Here is a 23,947-nt window from a genome sequence, read left to right on the forward strand (position 1 = left end):
TATATTTTTAATTGTGTTGGGATTGTCACCTGTGGACATTTTAAACTGTTTTACATATTCGTGCAGAGGCATAGCCTCTAAAGAAAGGTTGTCTCTGCAATGGAAATAGTTGTTCCTGGTGATTAGACATGGCAAGTAAACTTGGACTCGTATCCAGATGAATTTTATGTTTTATTAAAAAAAAAAATAAAAAAATAAAAATAATCTATTAAAAATTGTATTTATTGTGGGTGTCATCACAATGTTGAGCTCCAATTTTTAACCATATTTTAATTTAAAAATTAATAAAGTCCTCCAGCATCTAAACTTTCTATATACAGTTTTCAATTTTCATCTATCTAACACTGTTCTCAAGATTAAAGAAGAATAGACAGACATATGACAGTGAGAATTTTTAAGTCTGCAATTTGAAAATTGCACCCAAATGCTATTGTATAAAATCAGACAAAAAACTAGCACAAGTAAACTGGAACTATATACTAAACACAACAATTAACACCTAAATGCTAATTCCAGCATTGAATGAACAAAAAATTTTAATGCTTGAACGTTTTTGGCCGTCTTTTAGAGGCTGTCCTCAGGATGAAACACACAAAAGAACAGTTCTATCATTTGAAAACTTCTAACCGTCGAATACAGCTGTGTTCCAAATTTTTAAATATTTAAACGATGTACCGTACGATATAAAATTGTTACGTTTACAACATAAAAATAATTATTTTAAAATAAAGCTATACATAAATTATTATTATCGCGTTGTAAAAATTAGCACAATATAAATGAATTGTTTTCTTTTATAAAGCAGAAAGATGAAAAAATAACTACACATACAATTATAGTTGTGCTTTGTGGCAATGTAAATAATACTTCCACATTTGTGGAATCGGAATATAATCAGAGTTAATGCAGTTTCCCTTCATGGTTTCTATATAAATCTCAATAGCCTCCAACAAGCGTAAGTCGTGTCGGTCAAAAAAAATCATGCCTTGTAAAAGAAAACAATTCGTTTACATTGTGCTAATTTTTACAACGCGATAATAATAATTTATGTATAGCTTTATTTTAAAATAATCATTTTTATGCTGTAAACGTAACGATTTTATATCGTATGGTACATCGTTTAAATATTTAAAAATTTGGAACACAGCTGTATTCAACGGTTAGAAGTTTTCAAATGATAGAACTGTTCTTTTGTGTGTTTCATCCTGAGGAGGGCTTCTAAAAGACGGCCGAAAATGTTCAAGCATTAAAATTTTTTGTTCATTCAGTGCTGGAATTAGCATTTAGGTGTTAATTGTTGTGTTTATTGTATAAAATATATTAATATCCTTTATAAAATACATATTATACAAGTTTAATTTATTATATATAATATGCATAATTCTTAATGTACTGTATTGTATTTTTTTGTTTTTAGATTTAGAATTAAAATAAAATCTCCCAGAACTAATATGGTTATCTTTTCTTGCCTAAGACTAATTAACTCACAATATTTATTATATTTAATTATGAAATAAATTTTCAACTTAAAAAATTTTTTATTGTAATATGATTTAAAAATAAAACAGAATTTTACAAGTAAAATTCTGTTTTATTTTTATTATTATTATTATTTGAACAAATATTTTTCAAAAAAATATTATATAAAAACTGTTTTATTTATTCTATTATTATCAATAATCATTCTAGCATGATTTTAATAAGCCTCAAATTTCTAGTACTGTATAGATAAAATTTAGAAAAGATTTTATTACCATATCTAAAAATATGCAGTGGAACCTCGCTTAACGAGCATAATTCGTTCCAAAATCTTACTCATAATATGAAACAATTTTTACCATATAAATTAATGTAAAATACGATGATGCATTCCATGCCAAAAAAAAAATACTCAAATATTTTATGTATAACATATATTGAAAGAAAATTATACAACATACATACATACATTGTTAAGGAGCTGAATCATCATCATCATCATCATTTCTTCTAGTGTGGAATGAACCAACCTGGAATGCGAATTCGATTTGCAGAAAACAAAAAAAATCTAAATTTAATTTGGAATTGGTCATTAAATTTAATGTGAGATGGTGCCATAACTGCCTACCTCTAGTCAAATTATTTAATTTCTAATATTTAATTATAGCCTTTACATAGCCCAAGAATTTGGCATATCGTTTGGTATGTTTATTATATAATAGGCTATGGTTGTTGATGTTTATACATAATATGTCTGAACAGAAGTTTGGAAAAATGTGTAATCACAAGCAACACTAAGATGCCAGCAGAACAAGTGCTTAACACAGACTGATATAGCATGGACACAATTGGAACTTCTCCTCTTGTCATTCATTATGTGAAACATCACTCGTTAAGTGAGTTGATTTTTTACAATTTGTTTTACTCATTATGCGAATTACTCGTTATGAGAGATGCTCGTTAAGCAAGGTTCCACTGTATAAAGAGTAGCAAGAGCTTATCAGTCTATCAGTTCTAAGGTTAGTAATGAGAAGGAACATACTGAATAGTGTCATCTCAGCTATTCTAAGTTCAATGAAAAAAGAGACTAAGTTGACCCTTAACTGAGTGGAATAGCAGGCATTAAATAAAAATCAATGTATGAAGAAAATAGCCAATATTTATTATATATATCAATTAATAATATACAAACAGCATACCCTGCAGAAAGTCTTTTTAGTTAATGTTTTCTTGGTAGAATGTCTGTTACTTTTTAATACTCACATCATCTGTAGATTGTACATATATCTCAATACATTTTTCAGTCAGTGTTTACATAGGAAAAACTTGTATTGAGTTTTTGGGTCACAAATATAACATTTTTAACAAAATGATAAATGGGAAAATTTTGACTTTCATTCCAAATATAATTAGCAGAATGTCAGAATTACATATAGACATTTTGAAAAGTCCTTTGAGTGTGAACCAGGGCTTTGGAGTCATAGTCAGAGTCATCAAAAATTCGCCAACTCTGACTCCTTTTTACTTCCCAACTTGTTATGTATATAAGTCTTTTATGTAAAACAGAAAAGTATTGGAATTGTGTCAAATTTGACCCTCCAAGCTTTTTTGCATATCTACACGTTTGGAGACCTCCTGAACCCAAAAAATGTCAAAAGTTCATGTGTGTGTGTTGGTGTCTAATTTGTTTAATTTTTCTGTTCTCTGTTCTGAGATATTAAACAATATTTCAGAGTGAGTAAAGTTTAAGAAATGAAATTTGGCACATTAATGCTATTAAATTTTGATTCTTAATTAAAGGTAGACAGGATGGAGACATAGAAGGAGTCGTGTGTCATATCTCCAGTGTGGATGGACTTAATGACTATTTTACTCATACTTATTATTAGCATTTACAATTTTTTATAAAACTCATCTCTACCCTCAAAATTAAGCATTTTGTCATTTTATAATAGTACAGTAAAACCCATTAAGATGTTCTTGCCTGATATGTGCATGGGGACATGATTTACTTTAACCACTTTGAAGCTTACTAACTTCTGTGTTAAACAGTCTGACTTCGATTTAAAAACCACAGAAGTTACTAGGCTTCAAACAGGGTAAACAAAATTGTGCCCCCCACAAACAGTCTAACATCCATAAATACAGAGAAAAAAAAGCTGAATCTTTTGCATATCTCGACATTTTAAGGTATCCTGAGCCCAAAATGTAAAAATTTGGAAGGGGTCATTTTTTGACTGACTGCTACACTTTCCCTCTGTTATATATAACAGAGGGAAATATTTTTCCATAACTTTTACTTTCCTGGCAAAACAGCCTGGAAAGTAAAAATTATCAAATACATACTTATATATTGACTGTGTCATTACTTAGAACATAGAGGAGTCTTTTAGCTTTGAAATAAAAACGTTTCTATCTTTATTAGAACTCTATTTATTGAATCTTTTATTCTGAGATCACTTGGTGACATCAAAATTCCTGGGCCTATTTTGGTAACAAGTCCGCCCATGATTAGTGTTGGGAGTTGGACGGTAAGTCAGAGTTAGTAGATTTTTACATAACTCCACAGTCTTAGTGTGAACAAATAAGCTTATGGTACAAAGTGCAAAGACAGTATATGTCACTGCATACAAAAAACTATTTGTTAACAGCTATATTAATTGTTTGTTAATCAAATAAGATGTTTTGAGCATTTTATATGCTACCATGAAAGTTTGTTGCTTACATATAGACATTTTAATATGTTTTAGCCATGCTTTAGTAAATATTGTCAACCCAAAACTTCAAAGCAATTAAGTCATTATAATCTGCTTTCCATTATTTTAAATGGAAAAAGGTTTCCAGTAAGTGTTTTTGTACAGAACATGCAATTTTCAGGAATGGAATTATGAGGTTGATAGAGCAATGCCTATATTTTATAATAGAAAATATGATCAATATAAAAATATATTCATTTTCTTATGTCATAAATTAAAACTGTAGTAGACTACATTTATTATAATCATAGATATTATCAGTGATCTCAGAATAAAGTTATGAGTTAGCATGTCCCAAAACACAAGTCGATGATGATAATTATAACAACATTAGTAAAATTAATAAATCTTCAAGTTAGACAATGTTTAATTTTTAACATGTTCTTTTAATGTCAGAATCAATACAATTATTAATTTTTACTAATTTTTATCTTATTTAATTATGCCACTTATATTATCGTTCAGTTATTTTTATCAGTATAGGCCAGTTTCAAAGTTATTATAATAAGTGGATTCTATTCTATAAGTTTAATGAGAAAATGTTAAAAGTCAACTTTATATGAAATATATTTTGATTTTAGACATCAAAATAAAAAGTTGGTTAACTATAGATTTTGCTTTATAAAGATAAATCAGACTTTCAGCTTAATTTCTTATTGAATGTTAAATATTGTATATGTAAATTCTAAAATATTACTGTTAAAACCAGGGCCGTGCGGTAGATTTTCTAAGTATGATGCAAGTCTTGGAAATGCCGCCCCTTATATGTTTTTTTTTGCCACCCCTTATATAAATTATTAGTCTTATATAGGCTATAATTCTTATTATTTGGTGTATCTTACCAGGGCTGTGCAGTAGATTTTCTAAGTATGATGCAAGTCTTTGAAATTCTACCCCTTAAATGTTTTTTTGCCGCCCCCTCACAGTGCCGCCTGATGCGGCCACATCTCTGCATCATAGTACGGCACGGCCCTGGTTAAAACACACCAGTTTTTACAGTGAAGTGTACAGTACATTGCTTAACAATGTATACATATCTTAGTTACATTCTATGCTTATTCAAATAGAAATAATGATAAAATATAAAACTTTCTCTCTAATATTAGTTTAAAAAAATAACAACAAAGATTATTTATTTAACTAATTATAATGGAATCTGGAATTATGCCACATTAATCTATAGTTAGGTTTGACATTAATACTATAAAATATAGGTTTATATTTTGAATTGTACATTTGAATTGTTTAAAAATTTGGTCATAAATATATCAATATTTTATATGTAAAAATAAGAAAATATTATCAAATGAAATGAGATTTTTCTGATTTATAGCTATTTTAAAACATATTTTATAATCAGCACTTTTGAGAAAGGGAAACTGGGAATTTTTATTTAGGCCTGGATAAAACTTAGTAAAAATAACATTAATTTTATAGAAGTAAGAATCACTAACAGAAAGTAAAATCTAAGACTGCTTTGTATTTACAAAGAAACATTTCATATATTTCATTTATTCAAAAGAAAGGGGACTAAAGAGGTCTCCTAAGAGGCAAAAAAGATCTGCTCTGTCCCAGGTCCCACACAAGCTCTTAGCAGCCATGTTTATTATAATAGCAATTTGTAATTTAGAAATTTACAATTAGTAACTTAGTAATGCAATGGTAATTGTATAAAACAGTAGTAATTCATTGAAAAATTTGGTTATGTAGAGTTTTTTTCTAGAAATAAAAATTTACAAATACATTTTTTTTATTTACCAAAACATGAATGTAAGAATATAAAAATTACTATTTAATAAAAAAAAAAACATGATGATGATGATGATACACTTTCCAAATAAGCATAGATCATAGATCAAAATCCATATAACATTTTTAACTGAATATATATTATCAACTGCATATAAATCCTTAAGAAAAATATTTTATGTAATATAATCAAATTTTAATTCTGCCAGACTATCTCAATATTTACAGTTTTTATTTACAAACAATTATTGATAGATAATAAAGCTGTCTGAATATATGATATTTTTATTAAGTAACACTTCATAAAATGAATTTATATTAATTATAAAAATTAAATGCTTTAATAAATCAACAGTGTTTTTTTTACTAATAATTAGAAATAATGTGTGTAAATTGATTTAAAAAAATATTATTTACAGTGTAAATGAACTGATGTGCATTTTTGAATGTGATAACCTCTAAATATGCAAAGAAGCAGTAAATCATATGGCTGTCATGTAGCCTTGAATATGTTAAATTTATAAAGGTAGAACAAACAATTTTGTAGTGCAAAATAAAGCTATTCAAGGATATCTTTATTTTGTTCATGTAAATCAGAAAGAAATAAAGAGTAGAAGGCCGTGGGTATAATATATAGTATATTTAACTAAAAGCACCATCAACATTGACCTCAAAAATAAATCATCTCTCCCCTTTCAGCTAAATTATTTAATAAAAGCTTAAAGTAAGATTTTACCAACGTATGTAAATTATATATTCGTACGAATGATGTTAGGTATTACTGTAACTGTTAAAACTTTAAACGAAATGTAAGAATTATGCGGCATATAGACACTGACCTAATTCGATTTCGTTTCTATCGCATCAGAAACGAAGGACAGATATAAACAGATCTATCTGTTGACATATTCCTTTTATTTAAATATCCTATGTTTTTAAGCTGCCGTTTAGACTATACTAGCCTAGACTAGGAATTTGTGCAGTATTTAATAACAGCTGCAGTTGACTCGCACAGATTTTTTACTCCGTTCTTTCCATTTCAATCTATGTATCAGGCCGCTGCGCTTTATACGAGGTCATTGGCTAGATACTCTATCGGTTATGAACTGGAAATGTCGAAACGTTTTTCGCTATATATATCAGACAGGTGAGTGTGGAAAAATCCCTATCTTTATTTAATTGCACTAAGCTCTTCTTCGGTAAAGCATTTAAAAATATAATTAATCAAACGTACGGATATCAAATTGTTCATAAATTTAGATAAATAATGCGGACTTTACTGCATAGTGAACTGTAAACGTGGCAGGTAAGCCGAGAAAACAACTATCAGGAAAACGTTCGTACTGGCACGAATTGAACAATGTTTTATGCTTTTATCTATAAAAGTGGCCACAGAGCAATTGGTTTAGAATTATCGCCCGATCTTTCCGTTTGTAACGTGGCTGAATTAACCGCTTGGACAGAAAAAAAAAATTTTTTAGTGTGAGATTTTGTAGTCGAGAACGAGGCCAATTTGTTCAATGATCGATCATTTCATTTCGGAGAGCAATGAACAAAAACCTTAACAGTTTGTATATACGTGTGTGTGTGTGTGCGCGCTCTATCACACAGTGCTTACTAATGCGTGTTTGGTAGGTTGCCATGCCTCCGTGTCCCCGCTAGGTTACAGAACGGGGATAGAAAGGGGACCACCGACCGTGCTGGCCCATCAGAGTGCAGATCAACTCTGATTGGACGGCTGCTTCTTGCCACTCCCTACTTCGGCTTGTTGTCAGGGTGCTTGGACGGTATTCATCACTGGAGGTGGAGCGGTATATGCAGCTCCATTGCTATAACCGCTGGCGAGTTGAACAGATGACAGCGAGGAAGCGAAGGGCATTATCTGTGTCGGACGGCTGGACACGGTATGATCGAGTTAATTATATTTTAAACCACGTAATAAATACCTTAGTGCTATTTTGTTAAGGTGACACAGAATTCGAGGCCCGTTTTTAGTATGTTTCGGCGAGAGCAGGGGATTGTGCACCAGCTGATTGCACTCCCCCTCCTCCTCGCGTTAATGCTGTTTTAAGTGCTGCCTATGGAACAGTAAGTTCGTTTTCTATTCATTTAGTTTTTCTAAATTTTAATTTTTTTTTCTCGTCTTCGAAATCGTTCGTATTCTACCTTTTTAACTATTAATAAAATCTAAAGTTGATTAGTTGAGTCATCAAGGCTGTGTAATTTTTTGCTCTTCTTCATAGCAACAGTGAGGCTTGTTTTGACATTGAATTACTGAATAAACTGTTACTACTTTTAATGAGAATACGGTTAATAAATTAAATACATTTATGGTTTCAAATGATTGATTTTTTTAAGTTAACCAAAAAAAATTTTTTTCTTTGTTCCTTTGTGTGTTTATGCAATGAAATAATTGAGATAATATCTACATTATCTGATAAAGAAATATTTTGAATTATTGTTTCTATTTCTAAATACTGCTTTAATTTGTAGTCATAGTAACTTTTGTTTTTAATCCCATACTTAAATATATATATAACATATTTATAATAATTAGATAAAAATTCTTTTTGTGATTTAAATTCTATAATAGTAACTTTATAATGATTCATTTTATAAAAAATGTATTCAGCTATATTATTTTATATCATCTTATTATAATATATTTTTTTAAGAATATGATTGATTAAATTCGATAATAGTTTAACAATTAATTCATTTACAGTATATTGAAATGCTGTTAGATTTATCATTATATAGATGATGATTAAATTTAATTCTGTATGCTTTATAATAATAATAATAATAATAATAATAAAATTTGTTTAACCTAAATGGAAATTTAGGTTAAATAAAATTGCTAAATTTTAACAATATAACGAATGTGAAGCTGTTGATACCTTCTACAAATATTCTTTTTTATATTCAACACAGTTTGTGTTGTCAGATTAGTCTAAGTTACCATGATTAGAATGAGAATACTTGTCCTCTGTTAATTTTAGTTAGTTACCTATTACNATACGATATAAAATCGTTACGTTTACAGCATAAAAATGATTATTTTAAAATAAAGCTATACATAAATTATTATTATCGCGTTGTAAAAATTAGCACAATATAAATGAATTGTTTTCTTTTATAAAGCAGAAAGATGAAAAAATAACTACACATACAATTATAGTTGTGCTTTGTGGCAATGTAAATAATACTTCCACATTTGTGGAATCGGAATATAATCAGAGTTAATGCAGTTTCCCTTCATGGTTTCTATATAAATCTCAATAGCCTCCAACAAGCGTAAGTCGTGTCGGTCAAAAAAAATCATGCCTTGTAAAAGAAAACAATTCGTTTACATTGTGCTAATTTTTACAACGCGATAATAATAATTTATGTATAGCTTTATTTTAAAATAATCATTTTTATGCTGTAAACGTAACGATTTTATATCGTATGGTACATCGTTTAAATATTTAAAAATTTGGAACACAGCTGTATTCAACGGTTAGAAGTTTTNTATTAAGTAGAAGGAAAACAGTTTAAAATCTTTTTAAAGCATTTTGAAATAAAAATAGAAATTTTGACAATTTTATTAATTGTAAGAACATTTATTTAAAATTAAGTGAAATTATTAAATGCTTTATCTAGCATTTGTTGAAAATATTTAATTCAAAAATTATTTTGGATATTAATTAATCTTAGAGAATTGGGCTCAAGATGAATTTACTCAGTTTTAATTCTTAATAAGTTATTGTATATGGCAGAACACAGTAGAATGATTGTTTTAAAATTCATTAAGAAATTGAATAATCTTTTGAAATGGCAAATAATAGAGAAAACTAAAGATATAAAAGTATTATCAATTGGTTTGTATAATAAAGTAAATTTAAATTTTTATCTAAGTTCAAAAATGAAAGATGTCGAATTTAAGATGAAAATGTTTTGTTTTCAAATACGACTTACAGTAAAATATTGATAACTGGTACTACATTGAACTTTGGATCTTTCTGTTCCAGATCATTAGCCATCCCTGGCCTCTTGTAATTTTTCCACTCTTTATAAAATAAAACTACTAAAATTTGGATATTTTTACTTACTAGAATATAGCAAATATTTTTTCAATATTTTGAGATTGAATAATTTGAGTACTGATAAAAATCAAATATATATATTGATTTTCTTATTAGAAGTTTATTAATGTTTTTCATTTAAATGAAATTACTTTAAACTTTTCAAAAGTAGATAAGAAGCCATTCTTTATAATCTTATTGAATCATATCTGTTCACTAATATGTATCAATTAATATGAATATGTAAAGGTAATGTTAAATCAATAACTGTATTTGAAATTCTATAGTTAAAATAAGCTATAATAGATCTGTTTTATTATAAGACTAGTTTCAAGAGTAATTTTCTGCCCAACCAGTAGATGGCATTCACAGTCATGTGCTTGCTTCATCATCTGTATAGTTTATCCAAATTTTATAATAATACTGAACTACTTTAAAAAACAAAATCTTTATTAAATAAAAATAAACTTATTTTTAAGAGGAAATTTAAAAATTGTTAATTGTTTTGAAATTTTCTAATCCATGATAATTACTATTTCAAATGTTTTATTATCATTAAAAATAAATTGCTATAAAATATGAAGGATTTGTTTTATCAAAAAGGGGAGGAAGGCAATATCGTAAAGTTCTCTTATCATATATTTTATGTTTGGATTCATATTTGTAGTCAGTTTACTTCTACTTTAATAATTGATTTTTAATTTTTATATAAAATTGTTGTTCCAAGTAAGATAGTTTTAATTAAGTTTGTATTTCTTTAGGATATTAGCATAACAATATATAATTACAGTGGTACCTCAGGATACGAAATTAATCCGTTCCGAAACTGAGATCGTATCATGAAAATGTCGTAAGGTGGATCATCTTTTCCCATACGACTACATGTAAAACCAAATAATTCGTTCCAACGCGAAAAATATACTCAAATTAAAGCCAAGTAATACATTTAAAAAAATAACTGTAGTAAGAAAAACAAATGAAAAATGCGAACTAATGTAACGTCGTATGGTGAGTTTTTGTTCGTATCGTGGAGCAAAAATATGTTCAAATTTCATGTCGTATCCTGAAAATTTCGTATGCTGGGGCGTTCGTAACCTGAGGTACCACTGTATATTATTAATAAATATTAATTATCTACTCAAATTATTATTAAAAATATTTAAGGCATAAATTCTTAATAAAAGACATCAACTTTTTACTTGAAAATGAAAAACTGATATTGTTATTTACTGACTTCAATTATTGTAAAGTGGTATATCTAAATTTTGCCTTTATATGAAACATTCTGAGGAGAATGTGTTGTTTAAAAAAAATCCATATATATATATAGTAACAAATATAATTTACAGTAAACTTTTTACAAAATTTTTTATTTAAGTATAATTAAACAAACAAATATCCAAAGCATAAATTTGGATTCTCATTTATTTTATGTTAATGAATGAAATATGATATTAGACATAAAACAAACTTTAAAAAATTGTAAGTTAAGAAGGAATTTTTTGAGTAATATGTATGTATATAGTATTAGACTTATATTTGATACGTAAGTAAGGATACATATGAAGTTTCCAAACTAATTGTAGAAACAAAAATACTTTGTTTAATAGCTTCCAGTAGCCTTCTACATTTAGAAGTGCATTGCCTAAAAGATATCATCCTAAGAAATGTTGAACACTTCAAGAAGCAATATGATGTTTAACATAGTACAAAATAAATATTTGTTTGTTATCATAAATTGATCATATAATCTGAATGATAAATGCACACATATGAGCAATATTTATTAAATCATAACTTAGAAAAATGTTGATCTTGACATTTAATCAAAATAAAATGAAGTCAACTGTAGTTATTAGAAATTAATTTATTATTTATAGTAGTGATCAAAATATTACTTTTATAATAATCATATTTACACATTCAATAAGATTTATACGATCATTGTTGAATTAAGATGATCTCTTAGAGTTTTAGCAAAAAATTAATTACTGGTAAATATATATTCTTCCAGTATTTACCAGTAATTAATTTTTATATAGTATATTTTTTTTTCTTCCCTATTTCTAACCAGTTTGAAAATAATTGAAATTATAAACTTTTTATTTTTGTTATAAAACATACAGAATTTTAATATTCATTTTTAAGTAGGCAATAAAGCTAAAAACAAACTCATCTGTCAGATACCACAGGCATGTACTGTACATTAAATATTATACTTAAAGCTCAGAAAAAAAATATTTATATAAAATTTATAAATTTAGACAACTTTTCAGCAAAGAAATGTTTTCACTTTTGTTTTGCTTTATAAATTTGTTTTGAAATAATGTAAAATACAAAACTGACTTTTCTTTAATTTTGAAACAATAAGGTTAAAAATGAAATACTATTATTTACTTAAGTTTATTTTATAAATATTTGAGAAGAATTTAATTTCTCCAAATCGTTGGAACACTCNATATGCAAATTTTTCAAATATTTCATATATATTCTGCGTAAGTTTAAAGTAACATATTATGTAATGCTTCCTTGCATCGATCATTATCATTTTACTACTAAAGAAACAATGGGATATGTTTGATTCAAATTCTAATAAATTAGTTAATGTAGTAGTAATAAATCCAAACATATACATAATAAAATAATTTTAATTGATGATCTTAATCAGTACTTTTCTGTAGGCATAGCTACATGTGATAGCCTTCATTTAACTTATACAATTAAATTTTTACATAAGATGCTTATTACTATTAATTACTGACTTTTATTAGTCTAATTGTCATAATTAGTCAGACAAACATCTTTTCATTTTAAAAATATAAATAGAGAAGGAAAGGTAATTGACTATTTAATATATTTTATAGCTTAAATTTTATACATTACATAAATCATAATCCACTGGACATATATTTTTCTCATTCTTTAAAAATGTTTAAAATGGCTCTGTCGGAGCCTATACATACATATTTTTATTCATAATGATGAATGAGTATAGAAAATACTTTATTAAACAAGGTAGAATAAAATATATTTAACCTTTATTTAATATAATCTTTATTCCAGAAATGTTAGAGAGAATTAATATTTATAGAATTTAAAATTAGCATTACTAATTAAAATTTTATATAATTTTTAATATTTTTTTTTATTTAGTTTATCAGCATTCCTGTATTGTGGGCTGAAAATTTTATAAATTTAGTAATTGTTTATTTTGATAAAACTGGATGTTAATTATTATCACTTATCTTAGATTATCCAGTTTTCTAAATGCAAATGTTTTGTTTCATATTGTTTATTATGATAAACGGATCATGTAATCTGAATGGCACTTGCATATATACATAATAGCAATATTTATTGAATCATATTCTATAGAAAATTTTGATCTTGGCATTTATAGTTAAAATTAAATGAAGTCAAACTTTGTATTTACTAAAAATTTAAAGTAACAAAAGAAAAAGGTAAATTTAAGTTCAAATTAAAAAATCAGACATAAAGCAGGAGGAGAGCAAAAGCAATAATGTACAAATATGCTATGATTCTGTTGTGGTAATAGATTGAAACTCAGCATAATTAATGCATACCTCTGGTATGGTTTTTTTAAAGAATTATCCCAAGAAGTAGACGAAATTCAACCATAAGTTAGTCTTATCTGTCTCTCTTATTTAAAAATATTCCAAAATCTCCATAATAAATTCTTCAACATTATCAAGTACATAATTCAAAAATGAGTTCTATCTGATTTGTTCCCAATTCAATAAAAAATTATTTTTGTAATTATATTTGAAGAAATGATAATTTGATTATAAATATGAATGAGCTGAATTTAATGCTTTAATAAGTATAAAATTTTAATCAGTTAAAACTTTTATTTTGAATAGTTTATCTTTCTGGTTAGCACAAAATAGACCTTTGCCTTTAAATTGATTTATTAAGTTGATTGCCAAAGTAAAAATTCCTTTGTAAATTGTGAAGTTAGGATCTATTTAAAACTTAAATTTTGTGTAAGTTTTAATTTATTGAAATTACCAATATCAAAATATTTCATATACAATGAATAAAATTTTCTTCCTAAAAAAATAAGTTTGTAGCTATAATGCAAAATATTTGAAAAAAGTAGGGCCTATATTTAATATTACTGAAAAAAATTTATCAACAAGTTAAAATATAAGGTTATTAATTAGATTGTTAAAAAGTCTAAAGTCTAATGAAAATCTTGTCTTAATAATATGCTTATTCTATCATTCTATCAATTGATTTAGCCCTCCAATGACCATAATATGCTTCTCTAAATCTCTCTCAATTTAGTATCTCCAGTAAAAAAATTACTTTATTAGCAGTTTTTTTTTTATAAATTGAAATATAATAAACTTGTTTAAGAGAGAGAAATAATGTATTTAATTATTTTCTAAATTAGTGTGTTAAGATGTCATAATTTAAAGGGAGATAATAGTTAATATCTAAATTATAAGCCATATATATTTAGGTTTACATCTGTAATAAAGATAATGGTTTCATTTTAACTATAATTTTATAAGTTGTTATAAAATCTAGGTCATCAAAGTTAAATTATATCAAACACTAATTTTAATTAATTCAACCCCTTTTTTTACTCAAATGAGTAAAAAAAGTAATTACATCATTGTCTTACAATTAGCTATAAAATATGATTTGAAATGTCATTCTAAAACAATAAAAGTTGGATATTTTGAACTGTTTGAACATACAAATTCTTACAAAAGTGGCAGGTTTGTGTGTTTATTTTCATGTAACATTATTTGCCCCATAATCTATAATCTATTCAAAATTATTTTATTATAGAAATGATACTTCAGTAAACTTTAGTCTGAGAATGAAGATATGTTGATAGTACATGTATATGCAAATTTTTCAAATATTTCATATATATTCTGTAATTAGAATGCACATTCAGTTTACAGAATGAAATTTTGTTTTAAAACATTAATGTGAGATAAGTCAGCACAAAACATTTTTCTACTTTTTAAAATTATATTCTTATTTTTATTAATGTAATCAATATCTAAAATTATTCAGTTAGAGAAACATGTTGAATTCAGTTTCTTTACAAATTACTTCATAGATTTAGAATATTTTCAGATACAGTAATACCCCGAGTTACGCGATTTTCAAATCTCGTCGATTTGTCTTTTGTTTAAGCGCCACGCAACTCTTAATTACTCATTTCCCCCCACACTATTGTTCGGCTTACATGTTCGGACGTGTTCGACATATAGCTACAATTTATTTTGTGTTATTTGTATGTATTTATATGCAAAATTATACCCCGACTTACGCGAATTTGACTTACGCGGTTATCGCTCGGTCCCACCTATCACGTAAGTTCGGGGTATTACTGTATTTTAGATTAGGAGGAGTTGGTACAGATGTATTCGATGCCATTTTTTTTTTATGGGTCACATCTATGTCCTAGTCAGAGGCAAAGGCTGGTAAAGCCTTTATGCGATAACAGGATAGATTATCCCTTTGAATAAAATGATGCCACCTGTAGATCTTTGCATACCAGGATCAAAGAACATCAGTATCAATTCAAAAAATGCCCGATTACAACTGCCTTAGTGGTCTTTGCTTCTGACCAGGACATAGAGGCCCTATCAAAAAACATCAAATAAAATGTGTTGAATGTAATCTGCAAAATATGAGATCTAAATACTGAAAAGTCTGATGATGATAATCATTGTAAACAAATTAGAATATAAGATTATAGTTCAGTAGCTTCTTCCAAATCAAAATGCAAAAGGTCTATTGCATTTTTATTTTATTTTATTTTTTTTATTTGATGTAAGTAGTATAACAGTTACTAAATCCTAATGATTTATTTTACTTTAATGAATTTTCATTTACATTTACAGTGTCAAATTTTACTCTCAAATATTTCAGAAGCTTTGTATTGTCTTCAGACATTATTCTGAAAACATTTGCAAATGCAATTTGAAATAACCTTTTATATTCTTAGAGTTAAAATTTTTTCTTTTTGAATTAATTGCATATCTACATCAAAATTTTCAATATGCATATTTCTATTTGTTTGGATGATCCAAATGCAAAATATGAAAATTCAAAAGGATTAAATCTTTTTGAATTTTCAACTTTTCCAAAATATATATTTACAAATTCACATTTCTAATTTTTTTTTCTGTAGTAAAATTTCATGCAATTCATAATATAAATGAACTTGAACAATTTCAAACTAATTCAAGAGTTCTTGTTTTTCTAATATTTTATTACTTAGTGTGTTTAAATTGTTTTGTTTGTAGTCTTTTTTTTACTGCAAATATAATTCTTAAATACAGATATTATGAAACATGAAGATTTTAAATTAAAATTTTATTTTACAAACTTTTCATGTTTAGCATTGATTCTTATTTAAACTTTAGCACTAACATAAATAGTGTATAATGCAAAAAGGTTTCAATTTTTTCCTCTCACTAGATATCTGGCAACAGTGTTTGTGTTAAGACATTACTTCTGGTTTGCCGGATGTCCTAAGCGAGATTTAAATCTAGAATGTTTAGACTTTAATATAGATTATGTATTAAACTGAAAGCATTGCAGTTATTTAAAAAACTTGAAGAATCCTAACATTGTTTTTAATAAAGAAATGGCAATAGATATTAATTTTATGAAATTTTATGAAATTAATAAAAATAATCTATATATTATAATAAAAAGTAAAACATTAATAATTTACATTTTCTGTTTTTTTAGAGTATGTGTAAACACAAATCTGGCGGCATGAGTCGCCCATCAGCTACTGCCAACCAAACAGAAAATATTGCATCAAATAATAATGTTGCAGCATGTGATAATGACCAGCTTGATGATGAAACATCTTCCACATCCAACAACCAACAAGAAAGCACTCCTTTACATCCTCTACAATTGATACCATCATCTCTGCAAGAATCATCAGAAACAAGACTTCTTCTGTTAGATATTTCACCAAATATGGGAGTTCAGAGTGCAGAGAATTCTGTTGGAAGAGATTTATGTGGTGTTCAACAAATGACACTTAATTCTGCATCATCTATGAAGCCCAATAATTCATCAACATTTAAATGGAATGCAATAAGAAGAGAGAATGAATCTGATGAAGATCACATTTCTGAAAAGTCACCCATGCTTGGAAATGATTGGAATTCTCCATTATTAGAAAAGTCTTGTGATCTTCCTGCTGTTTGTATTTGTGATGGTACATCAAACAGTTACATTGACTTTGGTCATTCGTGCAGTAATTATCCTTATCCTTCTTGTTCTGGTCAGAATGATAAATACAAAATGGAATTTACTCCATATAGCCAATATAATATTCCAAATTCATTGCTACCTAGGTCTTTCCGTAATTTGAAGGGAGGTGGTTGTGCAGTAGTTGAAAGGGATTTCATTGAACTAACTGAAGAAAATCCAGAAGAAATTGAATTATCATCTATTCATGGTTGTGACTGCAGCACAAGATCAGAAAAGAAATGGCTTTTCTCTAGGCATAAGTGCCATAGTCTGGATAGTAGTACAAAGCCCACAAAAGTGAGAATCTCAAATTCAGGCTTGAATAAAAGTAGATCTTTAGCTCAAAATATTAGTGTTAGACCAATGGAAAATATTGAAGAATCATCATTAGAAAAATCAACAAATGATAATTATTCTTTTCCAGCAGAAAATTTTGCAAATGATTCTTCTGTAGCTGGACCATCTCAAATCCAGAGACCTAGCAGTATTCATGGAGTAAGTGAAAATGCTAAAGAATACGAAGAAGAAGAATTCAGGAGTCGTAGTTTCAGTCTAACACCAACAATTAGTTTTGCTATTTTTGAGAGTGAATCATCAAGTGATACAGAAGAAAGTATTGAACAGGAATCAGTCCAAGCTACTTCTGATAATTATAACAGTGTCATGCCAGGAGAAAAGTCATGTATGCCTCCACCTATTGGTTTATCACTTCCCATAGTTAACAGAACACTTCCTGGATGTCCTTCTGCAGCTCAGCTAAGTTTAGCTAGTAGTTTAGGAGATGGACCTATATGCAAGATTTGTCATATGTCTGCTAAAGATGGTGACCAGTTAATTTCTCCATGCCGTTGCGCAGGGACCATGCAATATATACATTGTGGATGTCTTATGGTAAGTTATTTAATATATTAATAACTAGTTGTATTTTTATGTCAATTTATTAATAATGAGGATCATGTTAAATTTAGTTTGAATGAATGAATAAATGTAATTTTAATGTTAAAATGTATTTTGAATTTTTATAAATCAATTGGAATATCAGTTAAAAAGTACATGATCCTCAAATTAAAACAAAAATATAAGTAACCTAATATACAATAGGGGCTGTTGACTAGTCATTCATTCACACACTGTCAACTCCCAGCTGTTTTCATTTCCTCTCAGTAACCCCATTTTCTGTTTACATGGCACAGATTCATCCAGTGGCCATATTTCAAGGAAGCACATCGGGCATCAGGGGTTAACAGTGTGAAAGAGGTAATAATAAACACATTATAGCATACAATAATGTGTTCACAGAATGTGAACTTATCTTTTGAGTTCACTTCATCAAATGGAAATTTAGACTATATAAAATTCAGTTGCCACAATTTTTATATCCATATTTTAACTTTTTCTCTAAAGAAATATGGTTTGTAGATTTTAAAGTTTTGTTTTATCCTAATCTGCATTTCATAGTGAAAATTTGAGACAGGTATATTTTTTAATTTTATTTGGAGACAATATTTTAAAACTTTTTAAATCTTTTGAATTCAAATATCAAAATTTATTTTATATTAGTAAAATAATAAACTAATTTACTGCTGTGATTAGTAATGCAACAGAATTCTGATTATCTAAGGATTTTGGATATAAAAATTATAAACTACTAATTACTTAGTAGTAAAATTTATTGTTTATTTTAAAATTTAATTCAATACTTGTAGATAAATAGAATTCTGTTTCAGCTGCTTAATTTCAATCTGATTTTTTTAGAACCTTTTAGTTTACTAATTACTGTTTTGTCTATTTAATTTTCTCTTTATTTACAATTTTATACCCTTTATTTCTGTAGAGATGGCTTGAGATATCTAGCAAAAAATCTCGAAAACCACCGAGTTGTGAACTTTGTCAATATCAGTATCAATGGCATAAAAAGTTTAAGGTATGGTGATTAGCATTTAAATATTGAAATTTATTTAAAAAGTAATCAGAAGCTATGCAGTCCAATTCTGTTTATGAATTTAATAAAAAAAAAAAAAATTAGAAAATCATTCAATATTTTTTCCACAGGTGCGTCATTGGCAGTTTCCGCACTGTTCCAGAAGGGACAAGATATTGCATCTATTATTTTTTATCTCAGTGATAGTAATGGTGACATGTGCAACTATTACTATTATGTGTTTCAAGCAAGATAAGGGCACTCGAGTGGATCCCGATCGTACGGAGCTAACACAGTCGGAGATTGTCACCCTCGTCTGTGGCGTGCTCTTCTTTCTGGCATTTTTTGTAGCCATGTACGTTGAAGTGAAAGCACGCAACACTATCTACAAATTGTTAGCAAAATTCATCTACTTGAATCAGCAATGGTACATCGATGAATATGATAAAAAGGATAGTGCTCCTGTGGCAGTATAGGTTTTCAAGTAGCAATTCTCTTATCATGCAACATAACCTCAGGAACTTTCATATGCCTTTGGCATTCTTTATGAAGTTAACTTTAGTCATAATGGCATTTTGTTCTGTTACAATTACACTTGTCGGTCCGAGCGTCCGACGAGTCACACGTCAAAATGCAAGGTTATTTTGCAGATCGAATTTCTGAGTACAAAATATTTCAATCACTGCCGAAATTGGCATTTTGTTGTTTTTACAACTCTTAAGCTGATAATTTGTCTCTGTTTTTAGAGACGATGTTGTTTTGAGAGTAATGTGTTGCAGACTACAGGCAAGATTATGTTTATAAATAAGAAATAATGAAAATAAATAATTTGTTCCTGCCAATGCATTATGAGAAGTAATGGAGAAACTATGCTCAGGATTATAGCAGATTACCGACAAATCATCCATGCCTTATTGCCTCAAACATTGATATCATCATTACATAGATGTATATTATCATGGACAAAAATGGTAATGCTTCCAATTTGTCATTTTCACTAATTAGATCCTTCATCATGTTTTTTGTAAATTACATGTTTTATTTCTAAAGTGATGTCTTCAATTGACTTTTATGTATTGTGTGTGTGCATTTATGGTGAAAAATGTAATTAAGCAAAGCTTAATGAGATTCTCCAAATAGGTCAAGGTTTCTCTATAGAAATTTTGCTATAATCTTTTCCTAATTCTGTGATAGTTTTGTAGTCTTAAGATTTTTCACTAGAAAATTTTGCTATTATCCTTTTCTCATATTTGTTTAAAAAAATAAAATCATTTTGCAGCTGTTCATTTTTCCAATAGCTTGACAATCAGTCTTATGTAGAAAGTAAATTGTCAAATAAAAAATGTTGATAATTTTGTGGTTCTTTGTAAATCAAGTTCAGATCAATGTTAATTTAACCAACACTCGAGATGATTTATTTGATACTTGAATAGGAGGAAAAAGATTTTATATTTAACAACTTGTCTGATAACATGTATTTGCTATGTATAAAGATCTTATTTGTAAATAAGAAAAGAATTAATCTCTCAAATTAAAAAGCTATCTGCCATAAGAAGTTCAATCATCATAATGATTTATACATCTGGTGCCGATTCTGTTACCATTACGTTCTTAAATCCAATAGTTCATCAAGACACATGTCAAATTGCAAGGTTGTCTTGTGGATCAAATTTCTGAATACAAAATAATTCAAAATATAAATTGTTAGATGTTGTTTACACTTTAAAATTGATTTTAAAAAAATTAAACAACTCCTTTTATTATGGCTATAAATTAACCTAAAAAGTTTGAAAAAAGAACAAATATTCTTTGAGAATCAATCTTATCACTTTTAGAGAAACAAAGTATATTTTTATATGATGATAATTTCTAAACCTATTGATAGTGTTTCTAGTTTTATACTTCTACTCATATAATAAATTTATCTTTACTTAAGAATAAATCTTCAAAAATATATTTCAAAATGCTACTTTGCTTGAAGTTAGCATTTAGATTGTTAGCAAAAAAACTATAAATTTATAGTTCATAATTTATTATTTTTAAGGAATTTTTAAACAATATTCTGTTTAAATTATTAATTATATAATTAATAATTCAAACATTTTTAAAATGTTTAAAAAGATTATAATCTTATATAATTCAACAAATTACAGAACATTTTTGCTTTAAAGTCAGATGTTTTAACCACATATTAGAGATAAAGGCTTGCATAATAATTTATCTTGTTTTAAAGCTGAAGGATTATTTATTCAGTTAATCTTTATTACTAAGAAAAATTTAAATGCTGATACAAAATTGATAATTAACATGGAAAAAAAGAAGTTTGTCCTTAAGAATTTAATTACATAGTTACAGGAGGAAAAAAAATTATAACTTTAAGTCAACACCTCTTTATTGGCATAATTAATTTTGGGTTAATTTATGCAAAATTTTAATCTGACAAATGAATTTATAAAAATTTAATTTTGAACTGTAAAAACTAGCAAAGATTAATGTTAATTTGACATATATATAAAGTTGACATTCCTATTTTTATATATATAACTTCTAAATAGATCATTAAACTACACTACTAAATGTCTTAGCATTTAAAAGTAGTTTTTATTATATACTATGCAAAATAAATATCAGGGATATTTAATATTGGCCCTTGGCCTTGTTGTGTTACTTGTATAGCAACCTTCAAAATGCAGGTGCACTCTCTACTCTATAATTAAATAAACTTCATCAAATATCAAAAGGTGTGGTTCTTATGATTTATATTTCAGCAGGAAGTTTGGCAACTGTTCCTTGCATAAAAGAGCAATAACTAGAAAAATGAATGGGAACTAGAATATTAAAAAAAATTTAATAGGTTATTGTGTTCTTCCAGGTATTTTAGATTATAAATGCCTCAATTATTTATTATGTGTGCATTTTAAAAATTTTACATGCAGAATCGTAAAAAGAAAAGATTTTTGTTATATGTTAGTTAGGAAAGCTAAAGTAGGAAAGTAGAACATTTCTTCCTGTATGGTGGAAGAAGCCAGTCAGCTGATGAGGCTATCTCACAGCCAGCCACGTGTGCGTACCGGAAGTGGAACTTCCGACAGAATCTATATGGATTCCCTAGCCTCGACCGTTAAGAAAGTTGATGTGATCTTTATTTTTTTATAACTTAAAACGCATGGGTGCATCTAATGTAATCTTACTTTTTTTCGATAATTTCATATGGGAAAAAGGAATCTCTCTCTCGAATGTTACCAGTTTTATTTAAATAATATAATCCAAGCCAGTTCTATTTAATTTTTGGGGAGAGAATGAATTTATATCTAATCTATACCTTTGCTCCTTCTAATGTAAAAAGTTTCCAATTATCGTGTCAGTAGAAATGTATGATAAGATTTTGCACTTTTATTACACATAAACAATTATTATTTCTAACTTTAATGCTCGTATTAAAACTCCATCTCGAAATTCTTAAATGATTCATTTTTGGGCATGGATTTTTATAAATTTATATTTAGACAGTGGTGAGGGAGAGTTTAATCTGTTAAATTAATTAGTGTTGTAATTACTAAGCCAGGTAGATTAAGAATTCTAGGCGGTTAAGGTAGAAAATATATATTTAGAGGTGTGCAAAACAAAGTTATCCAGTTAAATTATTAACAATCAATACAATCATTTTTAACACGCGTGTAAGTGTTACGTTAGTTTATATCAGAAATGAACAATTCAAACACCATAAACATTTAAATTACTTAATCACAGATATTTCGGAATAAAGGTATTTATTATATATTAAGCTGCTTAATTACTATTTAAGTGTACACAAATTTCGGTGGGCCACGTACATTTTTTTTGTAGAGTTGCGGGTTTTTAAGCTTGCTGAGTATCAACGTATTCGACCTCAAGTACACTCGCTAATAAAATAAACTATATATTGTTAGTTAGCGTATATTATTCTGATCTTTTTACCAATCAAGTTTAGTTTGAGTGTTCTTCGTCATTAATCAGCTTAATTAATTTTGCATAATGGCACGAGGAAAAAAAATGGGAAATTACGTTGACAAAGTCCCGGAGGACCTCGTGCGGCCCGAGGCCCGCGGGTTGCTCGCAACCGGTGTAGATCTTTATATGGCTGGTGTGTACAGTACGTACGTACGTATATTTTTGGCTTTAATCTTTAACTTGGTTTTTATTGCAATGCAAATTTGTTAATAAGTTATTCATATATTTTAACAATTCTAAATGAGAACGAACAAATAATTAAACGGCTAAATTTTATTACGAGAATGAAAGTAAGAGGCATATAATTGATTGGGATCAATCTCGGAAGTCAATTCATCGAGACCGATCGATTTTCTTAATTTAAAATACGAATTTGAACTAACTGTTCTTGACGATTCACCTCTGCTTAAAGGTGGCAGAGAGCCAACTCGATTTCTGTTGAGAATAATTTTGTAAACACATTACGACATTTATTCACTTTCGTGATAAAAGAAACGTATTGCCTTTGTACGGTATACGTTGATCAATCTTTCCTTCACGTGATCGACATGACGATTCGAAATCCTGCTATATCGACTAGAAAGTCTGAACTGGCAACACCTTCGCAGTTTCCAAATATAAATTTTACGAAATAATACTGCTGTTCGCTCATAATTGGCGGATGATGATCGAGAGTAGAGTTCGGCGAACTTGCGATAATAATAGATTGGCTAATGGTT

The 23,947-nt window shown here is 27.7% G+C and overlaps 1 protein-coding gene across 8 annotated transcripts in view; it reads left to right on the forward strand.

Annotated features, from left to right (window-relative positions):
• Positions 1–20,790, forward strand: part of LOC111623307 — a 38,944-nt gene extending 18,154 nt beyond the window's left edge. For 5 of the 8 annotated variants that reach the window (XM_023365833.1, XM_023365834.1, XM_023365831.1 and 2 more), the window contains 3 exons: positions 16,799–18,208; positions 19,152–19,241; positions 19,370–20,790. In XM_023365833.1, coding sequence (XP_023221601.1) covers positions 16,802–18,208; positions 19,152–19,241; positions 19,370–19,714 — 1,842 coding nt within the window. In that variant the 5' untranslated portion in view covers positions 16,799–16,801 and the 3' untranslated portion in view covers positions 19,715–20,790. Of the gene's footprint in view, positions 1–7,336; positions 8,073–16,798; positions 18,209–18,510; positions 18,575–19,151; positions 19,242–19,369 lie in introns of those variants that run through there. The other 3 variants (XR_002756420.1, XM_023365836.1, XM_023365837.1) reach the window with 3 other exon arrangements.
• Positions 20,791–23,947: the final 3,157 nt, after the last annotated feature.

The sequence above is a fragment of the Centruroides sculpturatus genome, unplaced genomic scaffold (genome assembly GCF_000671375.1).
Source record: "Centruroides sculpturatus isolate CEXI.00-Female unplaced genomic scaffold, Cexi_2.0 scaffold123, whole genome shotgun sequence".
NCBI lineage: Eukaryota > Metazoa > Arthropoda > Arachnida > Scorpiones > Buthidae > Centruroides > Centruroides sculpturatus.